Source organism: Mobula hypostoma, chromosome 2 (genome assembly GCF_963921235.1).
Source record: "Mobula hypostoma chromosome 2, sMobHyp1.1, whole genome shotgun sequence".
Taxonomy (NCBI): Eukaryota; Metazoa; Chordata; class Chondrichthyes; order Myliobatiformes; family Myliobatidae; genus Mobula; species Mobula hypostoma.
Genome location: NC_086098.1, coordinates 56,863,399 through 56,884,331, shown reverse-complemented (window position 1 = coordinate 56,884,331; position 20,933 = coordinate 56,863,399). Strand labels below are relative to the sequence as shown.

General features: G+C 42.0%; 1 protein-coding gene across 3 annotated transcripts in view; it reads right to left on the bottom strand.

The window, feature by feature from the left end:
- The window catches only part of nbas (NBAS subunit of NRZ tethering complex), a 322,014-nt gene that overhangs the window by 180,235 nt on the left and 120,846 nt on the right, over positions 1-20,933 (bottom strand). For all 3 annotated transcript variants that reach the window (XM_063037332.1, XM_063037350.1, XM_063037341.1), the window contains 3 exons: positions 20,739-20,861; positions 15,369-15,471; positions 4,237-4,466 (listed from right to left, as the gene is read on the bottom strand). In XM_063037332.1, the coding sequence (XP_062893402.1) occupies positions 4,237-4,466; positions 15,369-15,471; positions 20,739-20,861 (456 nt within the window). The remainder of the gene's footprint in view (positions 1-4,236; positions 4,467-15,368; positions 15,472-20,738; positions 20,862-20,933) is intronic.

Here is a 20,933-nt window from a genome sequence, read left to right as displayed (position 1 = left end):
ACTTGTGCTACATGATTGTTTCATTCAACATAGATGGAAACAAAGAGAAATTGAAATGGACAGTGATAGAGGTCTACTGGTGAAAGGAAAGCTAAGATCAAAGATGGCACTGCCGTATAGTCAGCTATTTTTATATTATAGAAATAAGGAAAATGCCATTCAATTTTGTAGAAAAGAGTTAACCAATGAAGTAGCACTTATTCAAATAATGCAGTACGAAGAAGTTTCCAGAGCTTTCCAGAATTATACTTGGTATAACCACTAGAAGCACACGCTGAACTTGCATAGACATACTATTAACACCAAGAGACATAGTAGACAGCAATTTGTATACAATTATATAAAATACAAGTAGACAATTAATTGTTAAACTACAAAGAAAATAACAAACAATCTAATCAAAGAATTAAATAGTCGGATCCAACAATAGGTACACAGAACACACAAGGTTGTAATAGCAGTAAGGCTGTATGCACCATGGGATTTAAACTTTCCTGATATCAACTGGGATTGCCTTAATACAAACAGCTCACATGGGAAGGAACTTGTAAAATTCATTAAAGGAAGTTTTCTGAAGCAGTATGTGGAAGGTCATCAAGGAAATAGGCTATACTTGACCTTATCTTTCAGAATAAGGTCAGACAAGTCAAAGTCACAGAGCACCACAGCAGAGAAACAGGCCATTTGGCCTAGTCAGTCTGTGCCAATCTGGCTTTCTGCGTACCCCATCTACTTGCAGCTGGACCAGAGTACTCCATACCCCTCTCATCCATGTGCCCATATAAATTTCTCTTAAATGTTACAATTTACCACTTCATCTGGCAGTTCACACTACCATGAGTCAAGAGGCTCAATCTCAGATTCCCCTTAAATATTTCACCTTTTATCTTAAATCTACGATTTCTAATTCTAATCTCACCAAACACAAATGGAAGAAGACTGCAAGCATTCATTCTATCCATACACCTCAATTTTGTATGCCTCTGTAACATCTCCCCTCATTTTCCTACACTCCAGGGGAAGAAGTATTTAACCTAACTGACTCAACATTTCTCTACAATTTGGGACATTAATATACCAGTAAATTTTCTCAACAACCTTTCAAGCCTCTGAAACACTTCACCTGTGAATCTGTTGGGGGTCACTTATTGCATCCAGTGTTTCTGATGTCTCACATTGGTGTAACCTGACATAAATTCTGAGACTGCTTTGTTGGGCACCTCCACTCTATTCGCCAACCATTTGAATTCCTACCTCCGCTCTGTTCGTCAACAATTTGAATACCCACTCCTATTCCAACATATCAGTACAAGTCCTCTTCTTTTGCCATAGTGAGGCCACTCTTAGGATTGAGGAACAACACCTTGTATTCTGTCAAGGAATCCTCTCAGATGACATGAACATCGATTTCTCCTTCCGATAATTTTTTTCCCCCTCTCCCTTCTTGTATTCTTTAGGGATGTATAGAATCACTGCCAGGGGCTTGTGAAACATGTACAGAGAGACCTCCCTAAAAATGGCAACGTAGCTCCCTCCAAGTCCCAACATAGCTGGATAGGGTATTGAAAATGGTGTTTCGTATGCTTGCCTTCCTTGGCCAAGGCACTGAGTATCAGGGTTGGGATATCACACAACACAAAACACTTGTTAAACCACACTTAGAGTATTGTGCACAGCTCTGGTCATCACTTGACAATATACAGCAGCAATAGGGAGAGAGCAGAAAAGAAATTCACCACAACGTTGCATGGAACGTTGGACCATCGTTAAAGGAGAGAAAGGATAGGCTGGGTTTATTCTTACTGGAATGTGGGAGCTTAGAGATGACCTGATATAGTTTCACAAAATTATGAAGGGTATGGACGGAAAATATCATAAGAATCTTTTATCCTGGCCGGGTGAGTTGAGAATTAAGATTTAAGCTGTGAGCAGAGAAATTTTAAGATATATTGGGTGAAACTGAGAAATGAGAAAGGTATGACCACGTTAATGGGGCTATATTACAGATTACTCAACAGTCCTAGGGATTAAGAGGAACAAATTTGTAAAGAGATCACAGACCGTTGCAAGAAACATAAGATTGTAATAGTAGGTGATTTTAACATTCTACATATTGACTGGGACTCCCGTACTTTATAAGGACTATATAGGATAGAGTTTGTCAAATGTGTTCAGGGAAGTTTCCTTCATCAGTACACAGCAGTCCTATGGAGAGATCATGTGATACCGGATCTGCTATTTGGTAATGAGACAGGGCAACTGACAGAAGTTTGTGTAGGGGAACACTTTGCATCCACACACCACAATGCCATTAGTTTCAAAGTAAATATGCAAAGAGATAGGTCTGGTTGGTGGGTTGAGATTCTAAATTGTTACTGTATATGAAAAAAACTTCAAGAAAACTAGTACTAATGAACACGAACTGCTCGGTCCTCTTAAAAACGAATCTAAGTCAAGGCAACCTGTCCGTGGTGATAAATGGAATGGATGAAGAACATACCAACTGTTATGTTTCACCTGTTCCAGTCAAGAAATACATTACAAAAATATACAAATACAATGCATTGGGAATGAGTTTCAAAACTACGAAAAAAAAGTCATTACAATAGCAATCATTCATTCTATAGGAATGAAACTGCTGTGTATACTTGAATGAGCATGTCAAGTGCCAAGTTCTGTTTTTTTTATGCATTTGCTTTCAAGAACCTGAATGGAATCAGCAAGTAAGCTGTAACAAAAATTGTGCAAACGGAAAATGTTTCAAAATCTTTTTCTGCCATCACCTTGCTTTATAAAATTCCAAGGACAAAGTACAAAATAAACATGATTTCATAAAAAGAATCTAGTTACAAAGCCTGATGAAGTATCTACTTAGTAGCACTGTCTATGAGTTAGAGGAGTGGTTTAGATGAAATATTAAATGATGATACTGTTTGTTCTCCTTGCCAAACATTCAAATTAAAACCACAAGACACTAAAATAGCTTTCTAAACTAAAAGCTAAAAGTTCTCCAGATTCTGAATACAGTATTCAACTTGTAAAAAAAATCTCTACTCCTGTTTTTGTGACACTAACCTTGCACCAGCTGACAACTGCATTTGCTACATGACACTATGATGCAAACAGAATTAATCAGCTTTTAGAGATCCATTTGCTATGTTTGAATAGTAATTACTGTTGCATAACATTTGGTTTATCTCTGCACTGTAACTGCATTTTCACTTTTAAGCTCAGCATGTTTTGGTATTGTTATGAATTCGCAACATGCACATGAAATGCTCTTACTGAATATTAAGCAGTCTGGCCAAATTGAGTCCATGGAGATACGTCTTGATTACAATCATCCAGCAAGCAAATATCTAATTTGAACATATTTAAAACCAAGTTCTTGATTAACCTGGATTTCACCATGATCAGTCAAGAACTTTGATGCCACGTGCCTATAACTCTTCCATTTACAAGTTCATTTCATTTTTCAAATTTATTCTGTTTAAATTCTATGCTGTCTGTGGTGACCCTTGTTTTATTCAAAACAAACTCACATGGGATGGATGGAAAGATAAGTGCAATTGGGTGAAATTCCCAAGTCTCTTCATGTATTGTTAAGACCACAGAAAGGAAATTGGGTATCAAAGTTGTAAATAAGCAATTTGAGGCATTGTTTAAAAGCTATTGCTTACTAACTTTATGTAGTCCCACTCTATCCATGAAGATACAGGCGACAAATTTCAACTCGATCTTCTGATGCTGTTTACCTGCCCAAACTTCATAAGCCCAGTATCCTGCACCATTTTCACATTGACAGAAACATTTTAACTATTCCTGAAATTGAGCAGGGATTTCCCATGTTATTTCATTGGGGGAAAAAATAACCGTTAATTCAGTAATGGTGCTTCGGATTATTGTTGCTTGAATGTATACCATGGGATGCAACCATATGAAGGTCTGGACACAACCAAAACAAGGAGTTTGAATGTTTTTGACTTATTGTTTGCACTATTATCTGAACTTTTGTATACATCAAACTTATCCAGCAGTATTTTGCAGGGAAAATAGAAGGTGAAGGTTTATAGCTTGCATTTTATGTTAATCAATCTTGGATCATCTAACTGCAGGAACAGCAAGTTATGCATCACCAGCAAAATCAAATCTGGTATTAAAACTATCAACTCTCATCAGACATAATCATACTGAAGAATTTAAAAAAAATAAACAACACATGAATTTATAGATTACCTGGCTAAATCCATGCAACTGTCAGTCAAAGTGGCCGATGAGTCAAAGTACTCTCTGGCAGCAGCAAGAACCAATTTGAGGCTTTTCTCATAGTTAACCTTGGACTGTATCTTGCTTCTGTAAGGAGCATTAACGGGTGGGTCAACAGATACACTGCTGCAATGCATCATTTGTCCAGCTAAGCGGATATTCTCCAAACGACTGGAACACAATAGGCTCTCGGTAAATATCTGAAAATTAAAATATCTGGTCACTTTAAGTTCTCCTTTTTCAGAAGGCAGGGATTAAAAACATTTTATAGAATACACCAGGTTTTAAAGTTAAAGAATGAAATTATCTGTTTAATTCAGTAAAATAAAAATACACATTAATCGAACGGTAATGTGGTTACTATATACAAAAGTTGACATTGGGTTATTTCCTTTGTTTCCAACAGCAAATAATTCCTTCAAAACAATTGGCTTTAATTTACTAAGAATAGCATGACTGCAACTATCTAACATTAGAATAGATATATAGCTGAAATATCCCATCAGTATTGCGCATGCAGGAAGTGTTTTAAGCTTCATGTTAAAATTAACCTTTTTGTCTCAAGAAAACCAAAATTGCCCACAACTTTGCATGACAGCTCAACTCTGACCACACATTTTGAAGGAACAATCACCGTTATTATTTCAAGTATCCTTTGTTCTTGGAAAACTTTCATTCAGATTAAACTTTTAACTACCAAAGAATTTTGACATCTATCATCACGAAATGTAGTTTCAGACAAGGCATCAAACTGGAAGAACTTTCAGAAGTCATTACCTATTAAGTGCCCACATACTAACTACAGTGAATTTGAAAAGCACTGCTGTGATCAGGAGGCACTGTGGAAATCTCATGTGCCAGCTCCAGAAAGACCACATCATACCCAATAATATCCACCAGCCCATCATAAAGAAATTATTTACTTTCTTCACTCTGAGAATACAGCATCTCCTTCCCCGCCTATCATGCTTGACAACCACCCACCCAAAAGAACAATAGATTTGAAAACACTTCCACTCTAAACGACTTAGAAGAAATCCTAATGAATACCTTTATTGAGAAAGTATTTGCACACTCATTTGAGACTTGTAGCTCTTGTCCTTTTCCTCCTTTATAGATTGGGAGACAATTCTAGACCCGAAGGGAAATTCCCAGAAGACTCAAGCCAGTCAAATACACACCTGATCATAAAATGGGAACAGTGGCAGTGCAGTAGTTAAATTGCCAGACTTGTTACCTGATCTAACAATCTAGAGAGTACGTTTAATTTTTACCATGGCATCTGCTGAATTTAAATTTTGTTAATAATTTAAAAATAACAAACTAGTCATCAGTCATAGCCTTACTCATGAAATTAAAAAATAAATTCACCTATACTTAAGACCATGAGGATTGTGCAGTAGGAAATCAATTGGTCCCTGAAGCCTGCCCCAACACTTAATAAGATCATTAAATGATCCACCCGGAAATTTATTTTGCATTCCTGGTAATCTTTCATACATTTGCTTATCATGTATCTGTCCATCTCTGCCTAAAAAATATTTAAACATTCTGCTTCAAATGACCTTGGAAGAAAAGTTACGGATTCCCTGCCTCATCTGTCTTAAAGATGCAACAATTTATTTTTTAAAGTGATTCCAGTTCTGGATCCTCACACAAGAATAAACATTTTCTCCACATCTACCCTGCAAAAACCCTTCAAGTCACTCCTCTCCCCCCCCCCGACCGATATCACATAACAAAAGGGAGTCTCATCATCTACATCTGATGGAACAATCAATGTTGAAACCCCACAGTCAACAATTTGAGTTCCTAGATACTCAACTGGACCAGCCACATAAATGCCAGAGCAGATAAGAAGCAAGGTACATGGCAATGACCCACCTCTTCACAACTTCAAGATCTTTTCACCATCTACAAGGCACAAGACCGAGGTCGTGGAATACTATTGGCTTGGCTGGATGACAGCACTCAAGAAGTTCAACATCATCCAAGTCAAAGCTAACCATCCCATGCACCACTGGTTTAAAGTGGCTGATTTGTTTGCAGACTGAAAGATTTAAACTAGTCCATCATTTAAACAATACCATAACCTCCACACTGAGAAGGTAAGGGCTGCTGGCACAATAGATTCCCACTATCTGCAGGTCCTCTCCAATCTGTACTTCTTTCCAGCTCGGGAATATATCAGTATTCTTGTATCATTGCTCTGTCCAAATCCATGTAGCTCCTACACATGATGGAATTACCTTCACCAGAAGATACAGGAACTCAAAAATGGTGGTTGACCACCACCTTCTCAAGGGAAGTAGGTATTGTCAATAAAGGCTAACATTGCTAGTAATGCCAAATACTAAAAAAATGAAAATAAATACAATAATTTTTCTGGGAATCCACTGGTACTTAGCTATACCAAAAGATAGTTCTGGAATTAAAGAGACCTGCTACAATCTGAGACTTACTGAGTATCAGATGACTGTGTATCTGTCAACAGACATGACCACTTAATCTTACTGGGGCTCTTCATCTCACATTGGAGAATTCCCCCCTCTCCCTAGCTTAGGAGTAGAGACTTCATTCACTTCAATGGGACTCGCAACCATTAAATTATTTCAAAGACAAATATTTTTATTACTTTATTTTTGTAATTATTAATAACTGATTTAATTATTCATTTTTGGTTGAGATCTACGAATGTCAGATAAAAGTAAAATTTTCTAAAACCAAGTAGGTTGAGATGAAGTAAAGCTCAATTCCCAATGCTGTCTGCTGTCAAAGCATTCCAGGACTATGCTTACCACACTGTAACCATTGTTGGAGCAGAGGCTTTGCCCCCCAGTTTAAGGATTTATGAGTTTAGTCGGTGAAGAATGAATGCAAAGTTGAGGTTAGAAAGATCTAGTAGTGTAAAAGGAAAACTACTTCCACCTTACTTCTCAAAGTCATCACTACCATTGAAGAATGCTTATACAGGTCGACATTCACTAATCCAACTACCTTTAATCCGGTTCCTTCGATAATCCGCACTGATTTCAAATATTCCGCGCAACTGTAATTTCAAATTTTCCGGGCCACCGTACCAATCTGCTGCACATTGTTTTGGTTGCGCTAGATCTGTTCACTTGTTGGCGCACTCTTGTAAGCACAGACAGGCGATTCCTGCTTGTTTTCCTGCATTTATTAATATCATTTGCGTGAGGCGCGGCCGCCCAGCACCCGCCCGTCTCACAAGCCAGCGGCGAGGGAGCTGGCATGCGCTGGGTCGGTCTGTCTTCTCGCCTGCCTGCCGGCAGTCGCGCACTGCCCTCCGGCGTCACCCAGCTGGCACTCTGTTCTCTTCTGCCTATGGCCTCAGATCAGACGTGGTGACCCGCTGAATTTAAGCATATTACTAAGCGGAGGAAAAGAAACTAACGAGAATTTCCTCAGTAACTGCGAGTGCAATGTAGTCTTTGGGGTAACTGCAAGTCTGTGTCTTTGCTATCGTTTAGCTCACGCTTGAGTGCTGGTAGTGAGTGCGCTTTATTTTTTGCCGGTGGGGAGGGGAGATTGTTGCTCGCTGCCGCTTACGTGCAGGAGAGAGGGGAGCGGGGGGGAACTTAGGGGTTCTAACGTTTAACTGTTGTTTATTCTTTGGGGCACTCCTCTGTTTTCGTAGATGGTTGTGAAGAAAAAGCATTTCAGGATGTATATTGTATACATTTCTCCGACATTAAATGAACCTTTGAATCCTTTGATATTTTAAAGGTACGATGAGGCCATTAGGTATTGCTTAATGTGATCCTTCTGTAATTCGGCATTTTCACTAATCCGGCACTCCTCAGGTCCCAATGGTGCCGGATTATAGAAGGTCAACCTGTAATCTATCTTGGCGCATCATTTCAGAATTACATGCTGATTTTAATCTACCTTGCCTGATTCATTGTAATAAAAAAAATCTTCAACAAAAAGATGTCTTTTTTTTGTTGTTAGCCAGGTGGTTTACATTATTTCCAATATAATTTACAATTTACAAGAGCAGTGGCTTTTACTTTATCTTATACTTCATAAGCTTGCTAGAAACACTTCCTGATAGCATTTTGAGAATGAAATTAGTATTTGCCATGCTTCTAAAGAAGGAATTTCCTTCAGTTTTATTCATGAAAAGGTTGCCACTTTTAAAACTTTTAAAGCTCATGAAAAGCTTTTAAAAACCCATTCTCCATAAAACAGAGGTACGACCTTTTGGAGCGGTCTTCGTGGGAGTGGCTGTCGTCAGAGTAGTCTGAGGCAGAGTAGTAAGGCTTTGGCTCAAAAAAGCTTTGACAAGAACAGGCAGACGTAACGCAAGTAGGTGAGTTCATTACTTATTTAACTCTAGAAAGAATAGGGAGTATGTCTCAAGAGCCAGTGTTCTGTTCTGGTGTCAGATGTGGGATTTCCAGGAGATTCCCAGCCTCCCCAATGGCCACATCTGCATCAGGTGTATCAAGATGCAGCTCCTTAAAGACTGTTTTAGGGAACTGAAGCTGCAGCTCAATGACCTATGGCTTGTTAGGGAAAGTGAAGCAGTGATAGAAAGGAGCTAAAGGGAGGCAGTCACCTCAGGCTACAGGGGACAGATAACTGGGTGACTGTCAGGAGAGGGAAGGGAGAATGTCAGGTAGTGGGGAGCACCTGTGGTCATCCCCCTCAACAATAAGTACTTCATTTTGAGTACTGTTGGGGGAGGGGGAGACGGTCTACCTGGGGGAAGCAACAGCAGCCATACCTCTGGCACTGAGTCTGGCCCTATGGCTCAGAAGGATAGGGAACATAAGAGAATGTCAGCAGTAATAGAAGACTTTATGGTCGGGGGACAGATAAGCGATTCTATGGACTCGAAAAGGAAACATGGATGGTAGTTTGCCTCCTATGTACCAGGGTCCATAATACTTCTGCTCGTGTCCACAATATCCTGAAAATAGAGTGTGAGCAGCCAGAAGTTGTGGTACATATTAATACCAATGACATAGCTAGAAAGAGAGAGGAGGTCCTGAAAAAAGAATACAGGGAGTTAGGAAGGAAGCTGAGAATCAGGACTTCAAAGGTAGTAATCTCGGGATTGCTGCCTGTGCCATGCAGTAATGCGTGGTTGAAGAATTGGAGCAGGGGGTAGGGATTCAGATTTCTGAATAATTGGGATCTCTTCTGGGGCAGGTGGGACCTGTACGAAAGGAACAGATTGCACTTGAAATTAAGGGGGACCAATATTGTTGCGGGTAGATTTAATAGCGCTGTTGGGAATGGTTTAAACTAATATGGCAGGGCGATGGGAACCAGTAGGATAGAGCTGAGGATGAGCAAGCAGGTTTAGAAGTAGATGATAGGTGTAATATGAATGTAAGAAAGGACAAGCCAATGATTGGGTACAAATGCAGACAGAGCAAAGAGATAAATTGTACCACAGAGGCAAAATTCAAAAGGGTGAAGAATGTAGGACTGAAGGTGCTGTATTTAAATGCACGTAGCATTGAGAATAAGGTGGACAAACTCATGGCGCAATTAGAGATTGTTGGTATGACACTGTGGACATCACTAAGTCGTGGCTGAAAGAAGGCCATTGTTGGGAGCTTAACATCAAAGGATATACTTTGTATTCAAAGGATAGGCAGGGAGGCATAGACAGTGGTGTGGCTCTGCTGGTATGAGATGCAATTGCATCTTTAGAAAGATGTGAGATAGGGTCAGAGAATGTTGAATCTCTGTGGGTGGAGTTAAAAAAGTGCATGGGTGAAAAAACCATTATGGGAATCACATATGGGCCTCCTAATAGTAGATAAGATTCAGGGTTGAGATTGCAAAGGGAGCTGGAAAAGGAATGGAATAAGGGTAATGTCACAATTGTAATGGGCGATTGGGAAAATCACATCGGTGTCGGATCGCAAGAGAGGGAATTTGTTGAATGTCTGTGAGATTGCTTTTTAGAGCAGGTTCTGCTTGAGGCTACTTGGGGAAAGGCCACTTTAGATTGGGTGTTGTGTAGTAACCCAGATCTTATTCAGGAGCTCAACGTAAAGGAGCCCTCAGGATGCAGAGATCATAATATTATTGAATTCATACTGCAATTTGAGAGAGAGAAGCATAACACACATGTATCAGTCTCGCATTGGAATGAAGGGAATTACAGAGCTTTGAGAGGTGGATACTGGTGGGGATGATGGCAGAGCAGGGATGGTTGAATAGTTCATAATGCACAGGATAGATATGTCCCACAGAGAAAGAAACAGCAGGGGTAGGCAACTGTGGCTGACAAACATAAAAGCCAAGGAAAGAGCATACAAGGTAGCAAAAGTGAGTGGGAAGTTAGATGATTGGGATGCTTTTAAAATCCAACAAACGGCAACTAAAAAAGTGATAAAAAGGGAAAAGATGAAATATGAAGGCAGACGAGCCAATAATATAAAGCAGGATACCAAAAGTTTTTTCAGTTATATAAAGAGTAAAAGGGAGGTGAGAGGCTATTGGATCACTGGAAAACGATGCTGGTGAGGTAGTAATGGGAGACAAAGAAATGGCAGATAAACTTAATGGATACTTTCCATCTGTCTTCACTGTGGAAGACAGTAACAGTGTGCCAGGAGTCCGTGAGTGTCAGGGAGCAGGAGTGAGTGGCATAACTATTATAAAGGAAAAATGCTAGGCAAACTGAAAGGTGGATAAGTCACCTGGACCAGATGGACTACATTCCACAGTCCTGAGAGAGGTTGCCGAAGAGATAACGGATCAAGATCTTTCAAGAAAAACTTGATTCTGGCATGGTCCCAGAGGACTGGAAAATTGCAACTGTCACTCCACTCTTTAAGAAGAAGGCAAAAGAAAGGAAATCATAGACCAGTTAGCCTAACCTCAGTGGTTGGGAAAGTGCGGGAGTCCATTATTAAAGATATTTCAAGGTACTTGGAGACTAATGATAAAATAAGTCAAAGTCAGCATGATTTCTGTAAAGGGAAATTTTGCCTGACATATCTGTTAGAGTTCTTTGAAGAAGTAACTAGCAGGGTGGACAAAGGAGAGGAAGTGAATGTCATTTACTTGGATTTTCAGAAGGCATTTGATAATGTGTTTGATAAGCATTCACACATAAGGTTGCTTAACAAGATAAAATCCTATGGCGTTACAGAAAAGATACAGGCATGGATAGTGGAATGACTAACAGGTAGGAGGCAGCGAGTGGGAATAAAGGGGGCCTTTCCTGTTTGGCTGCCAGTGACCAGTGGTGTTCCTCAGGGGTCAGTATTGGGATTGCTACTTTTCCCGTTGCTTGTCAATGATTGACATAATGGAATTGATGGCTTTGTGGCAAAGTTCGCAGATGATACGAAGATAGGTGGAGGGGTAGGTGGTGCTGAGGAAGCAATGCAATTGCGGCAGGACTTAAATAAATTGGAAGAATGGGCAAAAGAAGTGGTACACAGAATACAATATTGGGCAATGTATGATAAATGCATTTTGGTAGAAGGAACAATCACGTGGACTATTAGCTAAATGGGAAGAAGGCTCAAACATCAGAGGTACAGAGGGACTTAGGACCCCTCATGCAAGACTCCCAAAAGGTTAATTTACATGTTGAAGCTTTGGTAAAGAAGGCAAATGCAATGTTGGCATTTATTTCAAGGGGAATAGAATATAAAGGATCAGTATTATCTCCTTGCCTTTATAAGACACTAATCAGGTCGTACTTGGAGTATTGTCAACGGTTTTGGGTCCCATTTCTCAGAAAGGATGTGCTATCATTGGAGAAGGTCCAGAAGAGATTTACGAGGATGATTCCAGGAATGAAGGGGCAATTGGCAGCTTTGGCCCTGAATGCAATGGAATTTAAAAGAATGAGGGGGGACCTTATTGAAACCCACTGAATGTTGAAAGGAACACACAAAAAAATTGCTGGTGAACGCAGCAGGCCAGGCAGCATCTACAGGAAGAGGTTCAGTCGACGTTTTGGGCCGAGACCCTTCGTCAGGACTAACTGAAAGAAGCGTTAGTAAGAGATTGGAAAGTGGGAGGGGGAGGGGGAGATCCAAAATGATAGGAGAAGACAGGAGAGGGAGGGATGAAGCTAAGAGCTGGAAAGTTGATTGGCAAAAGGGATATGAGAGGATCATGGGACGGGAGGCCTAGGGAGAAAGAAAGGGGGAGGGGGGGATGCCCAGAGGATGGGCAAGCAGTATAGTGAGAGGGACAGAGGGAGAAAATGACAGAGAAAATATAAATATATAATAATAAATAAATAACGGATGGGGTATGAAGGGGATGTGAGGCATTAACGGAAGTTAGAGAAGTCAATGTTCTACCATCAGGTTGGAGGCTACTCAGACGGTCTAAGGTGCTGTTCCTTCAACCTGAGTGTGGCTTCATCTTGACAGTAGAGGAGGCCGTAGATAGACATATCAGAATGGGAATGGGACGTGGAATTAAGAAGTGTGGCTACTGGGAGATCCTGCTTTCTCTGGCGGACAGAAAGGACTAGATAGGGTGGATGTGGGAGGATGTTTCCTATGGGGGGGGGGAATCCAGAACTAGAGGGCACAGTTTCAAAATTGAGGGGTGACATTTCAGAACAGAGGTAAAGAGGATTTTTTTTTAAGCCAGAGAGTAGTGCATCTGTGGAATGCTCTGCCACAGACTGCGGTGGAGGTCAAATCCATGGCTATATTTAAGGTGGAAGTTGTTTGTCTCCTGATTGGTCAGGGCATCAGAAGATGTGGCAAGAAGGCAGGTGTATGGGATTGAATGGAATCCAGAATCAGCCATGATGAAACAGCGGAGTTGACTCAATTGGCTGAATGGACTAATTCTGCTCCTATGACTTGTTGTCTTATGGACACTGTAGTTGGTGCATTGCACTCCGCTCCAATTCCGAAAACAGTAAAGCAATGGGAAATTACATGCATGTTTTTAAAGATACTTTTATTCCATAAAGGTGGATTATTAATTGATCTCAAAAGGTGCATCTTACTGTGGTTCAATTTCTCTAACACTTTGTCCTATTCCATTACATTTATGAATATTTTAAGCAGGCCACATTCATCCATGCATGAAATTTACTTCAAAAGAAAAAGGTCATTTGGACCAAAACACTTGTCAAGATGTCTGTTGTCTTGTCTGCACAGATCACTCTTTCTCAACAAATGCACATAATTAATATTATTCCATTCTCACTTACCCAGGCATCGAACTTTCCTTCAAGGGGATCATACTATACATCTTGAGGGAAGCATATTGTACCTTCTCCATGCTAAAGAAACTTTAATAAAATAGTTCTTGGATTTGTTGGTGACTACCTTAGATATGTAGTCCTTAATTTTGGACATTCCCAGAAATAAACACATAACTCAGGAGGAGAAGATGGCAGCGCGACGGCAGAGCATGCGGCCTCTCCGGTGAATGATATCTGTAATCTGTCAAGTAGGGGACCATGCACAATTCTGATTTGATGGAGACAGACATGAGAGTACAGAGGAACATCTGGAAAACTTTTGAAATGCCCGCTTCGCTGCCACTGCTACTATGTGGTAACTGGAATGTCCAGAGCAGAAGGCCCCGAATCCTTGGCTTTGCTTGTTTCAGCGGCTGGGGCTAGGTCGAAGGCGCTTGGCAGAGGATGGCGCTCGGGAGGCTGTATCGGAGGCTCAAAGTTTTTGGATGGACGGACTCAGTGTCAGCTGTGGTCGGCTGCTTCCAAGACATCGGCAAGTTGATGGTGCCTGGAGGTTTATGGCAGGGAGTTTCTCCCTTTTGCCGCCTGCTATCGGGGACTTGGGAGTCAATCGACTCGGAGGCTTTGAGACTTTTTTTTTTACCATGCTCATGGTTTGTTCTTCATCAAATTATGGTATTGCTTTGCACTGCTGTAACTATATGTTATAATTATGTGGTTCTGTCAGTGTTAGTCTTTGGTTTGTCCCGTTTTCGGTGATATCACTCCGGAGAAGCATTGTATCATTTCTTAATGCATGTATGCATTTCTAAATGACAATAAAAGAGGACTGAGTGTTCTCATAATCTAACTTTAAGAGTTACTCTATTAAAACTCTTCAGAATTTTAAGACTTCTAAAAGTTTGTCTCTCAACTTCCCTTTTCTAATGTAAGGAGTTCCAGTTTTTGTATATTTTCTGATAATCAGCACCCTAAAGTAACATTTTTGTCCAATGCTTCTTTAACCTCATTATAAGAACCACAGTATTCGCTGCAAATCAATTAAATGTTCTATGCATCTTTACAGTTTTCTAGCTTTTCATTCCATTCCTCCACAAAGAAAACTTAGCCCTTTGTTTCTGTATTTTCAGATTGATGATGTGTGGTACTATTTTTAACAATCTGTGAAGGTGTATCCTCATATCCCTGATGCCCTATACTTCATTTAATACCTCATGTAAAATGCATGATTGAACATGTACAGTCTTCATTTTGAAATCAAAGTCATCATTTACACTATTCTAAAAATTTATTAGTGTACTTACTTTATTAGTGGATTTATCTCATAGGTATTAACACCCTAATTTGTTACTTCCACATTTTCTAAACTGTTAAACGGCAAACTTCAGCCAGTTTCCAAATTTTTGTTACTGCAACTATTTTTGACTACTGTTTTTTTGTAGCCAGGTTGATTTCCCATCCACTTCTTGAGTCCCGACTCCACATGTTTTAATATTTATCATTAATCCACAAAGGCACCTTGTCATAAAGTTTTAGAAAATCCAGCTGTGTTATATCTACGATATTACCATAATTTCTTAAATGGCCTTCTGTTATGAACCCACAAGTAGGTTCTTAAAGACAATGCATCAGCTTGATTACAGCAGAGAGGTTACAGGCAAAGTTTTTTTTTGTAAACTAATCATCTCTTGAACTAAGTAGCTACTACTATTCCATAACTGCTATAGAATTTTGCATTCCGCAACTAATCTTTTGCTAATGTTTTAAAAATTTATGGGAAAATCTGTGTACCTAGACTTCCACAAGTTAGGTCTCCCATAATCCAGTGAGCAACTATATGTTGCCATTCAAAGTTATATTTCTGGATTATTTTCTCCTTTGGACTCTATAGTGTGTGCAAATTCATACAAGAGTAAACTTTTACCTCATAACAGACATCCAAGTCCAGGCATTTGTAGACTGTCATTTGCATTTCCAACAGGTCGTGCAGCAAGCCTCTCCATTCAGTCTCACTTACAGGTGGGTTCCTAAGTGCAAGGTACAAGAGAAAATTCCAATTTCACAACATCCTTTATGGTGGAAGGTTAGTTACTGATCACAATCAAAAAAATCTTACTTCTCTCTTGCTAACAAAACTATGAAAGTCAGAATCTAGCTTTAATTCAACTGAAAAAAAAAACTACATAGACTCTGTATGATGGGAACTGTACTACTGAGGTGGCCAACTGCTTCAGAAAAGCAACAGACAAAATTCTGGAGGAACTCGGCGGGCCAGGAAGCATCTATGGAAAGGAGTAAACAGTCGATGTTTCGGGCTGAGACCCTTCAGGAGAGTCTGGGTACATCTTTCAGTGGAATGGACCAACTGGTTCTGTCCAGTTATGCTTGTACCCAGAATAATCTGAGCAATGATCCCTTCTCCAAGCTCAATCGTGATTCTTCTCCCCCTTGTCTTTGTCTAAACAGCAATGCTTAAAGACGAGTCAGCTTCTACATTTGAACTACAATAATCTTTCAGCACCTCACTGCAGCCTCGCAACTGCGGTTCAGTTGTCAGACAATATCCGGTCTTGCATGAGATACAAATTCCTCCAGTTCCTTTCTATGATTCAGTAATCACCACCCTTGACTGCACCAGTGACCAATATAGAGAGAGAGCGCCACAGTAACGCAGTGATTAGCATGATACTATTACAGCTTGGGGCATCGGAGTGCAGAATTCAATCTCAGCATTGTCTGTAAAGAGTTTGCACATCTTCCCCATGAAAATGCAAACAACAGGAATTCTGCAGATGCTGGAAATTCAAGCAACATACATCAAAGTTGCTGGTGAACGCAGCAGGCCAAGCAGCATCTATAGGAAGAGGCGCAGTCGACGTTTCAGGCCGAGACCCTTCGTCAGGACTAACTGAAGGAAGAGTGAGTAAGGGATTTGAAAGCTGGAGGGGGAGGGGGAGATGCAAAATGATAGGGGAAGACAGGAGGGGGAGGGATAGAGCCGAGAGCTGGACAGGTGATAGGCAAAAGGGGATACGAGAGGATCATGGGACAGGAGGCCTAGGGAGAAAGACGGGGGGGGGTGACCCAGAGGATGGGCAAGAGGTATATTCAGAGGGACAGAGGGAGAAAAAGGAGAGTGAGAGAAAGAATGTGTGCATAAAAATGAGTAACAGCTGGGGTACGAGGGGGAGGTGGGGCCTAGCGGAAGTTAGAGAAGTCAATGTTCATGCCATCAGGTTGGAGGCTACCCAGACGGAATATAAGGTGTTGTTCCTCCAACCTGAGTGTGGCTTCATCTTTACAGTAGAGGAGGCCGTGGATAGACATGTCAGAATGGGAATGGGATGTGGAATTAAAATGTGTGGCCACTGGGAGATCCTGCTTTCTCTGGCGGACAGAGCGTAGATGTTCAGCAAAGCGGTCTCCCAGTCTGCGTCGGGTCTCACCAATATATAAAAGGCCACATCGGGAGCACCGGACGCAGTATATCACCCCAGTCGACTCACAGGTGAAGTGATGCCTCACCTGGAAGGACTGTTTGGGGCCCTGAATGGTGGTAAGGGAGGAAGTGTAAGGGCATGTGTAGCACTTGTTCCGCTTACACGGATAAGTGCCAGGAGGGAGATCAGTGGGGAGGGATGGGGGGGACGAATGGACAAGGGAGTTGTGTAGGGAGCGATCCCTGCGGAATGCAGAGAGAGGGGGGGAGGGAAAGATGTGCTTAGTGGTGGGATCCCGTTGGAGGTGGCGGAAGTTACGGAGAATATGTTGGACCCGGAGGCTGGTGGGGTGGTAGGTGAGGACCAGGGGAACCCTATTCCTAGTGGGGTGGTGGGAGGATGGAGTGAGAGCAGATGTACGTGAAATGGAGGAGATGCGTTTAAGAGCAGAGTTGATAGTGGAGGAAGGGAAGCCCCTTTCTTTAAAAAATTAAGACATCTCCCTCGTCCTAGAATGAAAAGCCTCATCCTGAGAGCAGATGCGGCGGAGACGGAGGAATTGCGAGAAGGGGATGGCGTTTTTGCAAGAGACAGGGTGAGAAGAGGAATAGTCCAGATAGCTGTGAGAGTCAGTAGGCTTATAGTAGATATCAGTGGATAAGCTGTCTCCAGAGACAGAGACAGAAAGATCTAGAAAGGGGAGGGAGGTGTTGGAAATAGACCAGGTAAACTTGAGGGCAGGGTGAAAGCTGGAGGCAAAGTTAATAAAGTCAACGAGTTCTGCATGCGTGCAGGAAGCAGCACCAATGCAGTCGTCGATATAGCGAAGGAAAAGTGGGGGACAGATACCAGAATAGGCACGGAACATAGATTGTTCCACAAACCCAACAAAAAGGCAGGCATAGCTAGGACCCATACGGGTGCCCATAGCTACACCTTTAGTTTGGAGGAAATGGGAGGAGCAAAAGGAGAAATTATTAAGAGTAAGGACTAATTCCGCTAGACGGAGCAGAGTGGTGGTAGAGGGGAACTGATTAGGTCTGGAATCCAAAAAGAAGCGTAGAGCTTTGAGACCTTCCTGATGGGGAATGGAAGTATATAAGGATGTCCAGTCCTTATATACTTCCATCCCCCATCAGGAAGGTTTCAAAGCTCTACGCTTCTTTTTGAATTCCAGACCTAATCAGTTCCCCTCTACCACCACTCTGCTCCGTCTAGCGGAATTAGTCCTTACTCTTAATAATTTCTCCTTTTGCTCCTCCCATTTCCTCCAAACTAAAGGTGTAGCTATGGGCACCCGTATGGGTCCTAGCTATGCCTGCCTTTTTGTTGGGTTTGTGGAACAATCTATGTTCCGTGCCTATTCTGGTATCTGTCCCCCACTTTTCCTTCGCTATATCGACGACTGCATTGGCGCTGCTTCCTGCACGCATGCAGAACTCGTTGACTTTATTAACTTTGCCTCCAACTTTCACCCTGCCCTCAAGTTTACCTGGTCTATTTCCGACACCTCCCTCCCCTTTCTAGATCTTTCTGTCTCTGTCTCTGGAGACAGCTTATCCACTGATATCTACTATAAGCCTACTGACTCTCACAGCTATCTGGACTATTCCTCTTCTCACCCTGTCTCTTGCAAAAACGCCATCCCCTTCTCGCAATTCCTCCGTCTCCGCCGCATTCTGCTCTCAGGATGAGGCTTTTCATTCTAGAACGAGGGAGATGTCTTAATTTTTTAAAGAAAGGGGCTTCCCTTCCTCCACTATCAACTCTGCTCTTAAACGCATCTCCTCCATTTCACGTACATCTGCTCTCACTCCATCCTCCCACCACCCCACTAGGAATAGGGTTCCCCTGGTCCTCACCTACCACCCCACCAGCCTCCGGGTCCAACATATTATTCTCCGTAACTTCCGCCACCTCCAACGGGATCCCACCACTAAGCACATCTTTCCCTCCCCCCCCCTCTGCATTCCGCAGGGATCGCTCCCTACACAACTCCCTTGTCCATTCGTCCCCCCCATCCCTCCCCACTGATCTCCCTCCTGGCACTTATCCGTGTAAGCGGAACAAGTGCTACACATGCCCTTACACTTCCTCCCTTACCACCATTCAGGGCCCCAAACAGTCCTTCCAGGTGAGGCATCACTTCACCTGTGAGTCGACTGGGGTGATATACTGCGTCCGGTGCTCCCGATGTGGCCTTTTATATATTGGTGAGACCCGACGCAGACTGGGAGACCGCTTTGCTGAACATCTACGCTCTGTCCGCCAGAGAAAGCAGGATCTCCCAGTGGCCACACATTTTAATTCCACATCCCATTCCCATTCTGACATGTCTATCCACGGCCTCCTCTACTGTAAAGATGAAGCCACACTCAGGTTGGAGGAACAACACCTTATATTCCGTCTGGGTAGCCTCCAACCTGATGGCATGAACATTGACTTCTCTAACTTCCGCTAGGCCCCACCTCCCCCTCGTACCCCAGCTGTTACTCATTTTTATGCACACATTCTTTCTCTCACTCTCCTTTTTCTCCCTCTGTCCCTCTGAATATACCTCTTGCCCATCCTCTGGGTCACCCCCCCCCCGTCTTTCTCCCTAGGCCTCCTGTCCCATGATCCTCTCGTATCCCCTTTTGCCTATCACCTGTCCAGCTCTCGGCTCTATCCCTCCCCCTCCTGTCTTCTCCTATCATTTTGCATCTCCCCCTCCCCCTCCAGCTTTCAAATCCCTTACTCACTCTTCCTTCAGTTAGTCCTGACGAAGGGTCTCGGCCTGAAACGTCGACTGCGCCTCTTCCTATAGATGCTGCTTGGCCTGCTGCGTTCACCAGCAACTTTGATGTATGTTCCCCATGAAAATCGTGGGTTTCCTCTTGTCCCATGATTAAGCTAGGGTTAAATCAGGGATTGCGGGTGACACAGCTTGACGGGGTAGAAGGGCCTATTCCGTTGCATGTGTCTTCAAATAAATAAATAAATCAAACAAACACAATCCTCCACACCTCCGCCTCGATCAGGAAGTTCAGAATGCCCTCTGCTTCTCTTGTGAACTGAGGCCCAACTAGTTCCTCTCCATCACAATTGCTTGTCTGTACTTATCCTCACAATGATAACTTTTCCCTCAACTTTACAAACAAGAGAAAATCTGCAGATGCTGGAAATCTGAGCAACACGCACCAAAAGTTGGTGGAACTCAGCAGGCCAGACAGCATCTATGGAAAAAAGTACAGTCAACATTTCGGGTTGAAACCCTTCGGCATGACTCAACTTCACCTGTTTTCTCTGAAGTTTAAATGTGGGCACCACACAGGCCTAAACCTGAATAGTTTCTTTATGGAGAATGTGAAACAGTCTGCTTCAAATGCCCGTGGTACATCAATGGCACCAGAGCAGTCATCAATCATCAAAGAGTCCCACTATCCACACCATGCAATCGTTTTGTGGCTACCATCAGGCAGGTGGCACAGAAACCTGAAGATCCACACCTCCAGGTACAAGAACAGCTAATTCCCTTCAGCCATTTGAATCTTGAAACGTCTGGCAAAACCCTGATCTCTACCTGGATCTCCTTGCATTAAACTGGACTCCTTGTTGTTCTTTCTTGTAAAAAAAAATGTGCACTATTTATGTTCTACGAATGATGCTATGTGCACGTAATGCTACCAGAAGTTTTCAATTCCAACTATGCTATATATACACACACGTGTGCATGATAATAAATTCAACTTACAGCAGTTCCCTTTTCACAGATGCTACCCAAACTTTTGAGAGTCTCCAACATATTTTATTTCAGATTTTCAGCTCCTGCTTTTTCTTTTAAGTTCATTTACAGTAAATCCACATGTACTCACTTGCGCCCAACATATCTTGTTAGCCGCACCATAAGCAAGCGTGCTTCCTTTGGACTTGACTGGGTATTTTTTACAAATGAGATTGGTTTCTGCAGACCATGCTTTTCCAAAATTTCTGCCACACTGAAATAAAGAATTACAAATAATCAGTCAAAATAATTCACGTTAAAATGTAACTTTCTGTTGAATTATGGC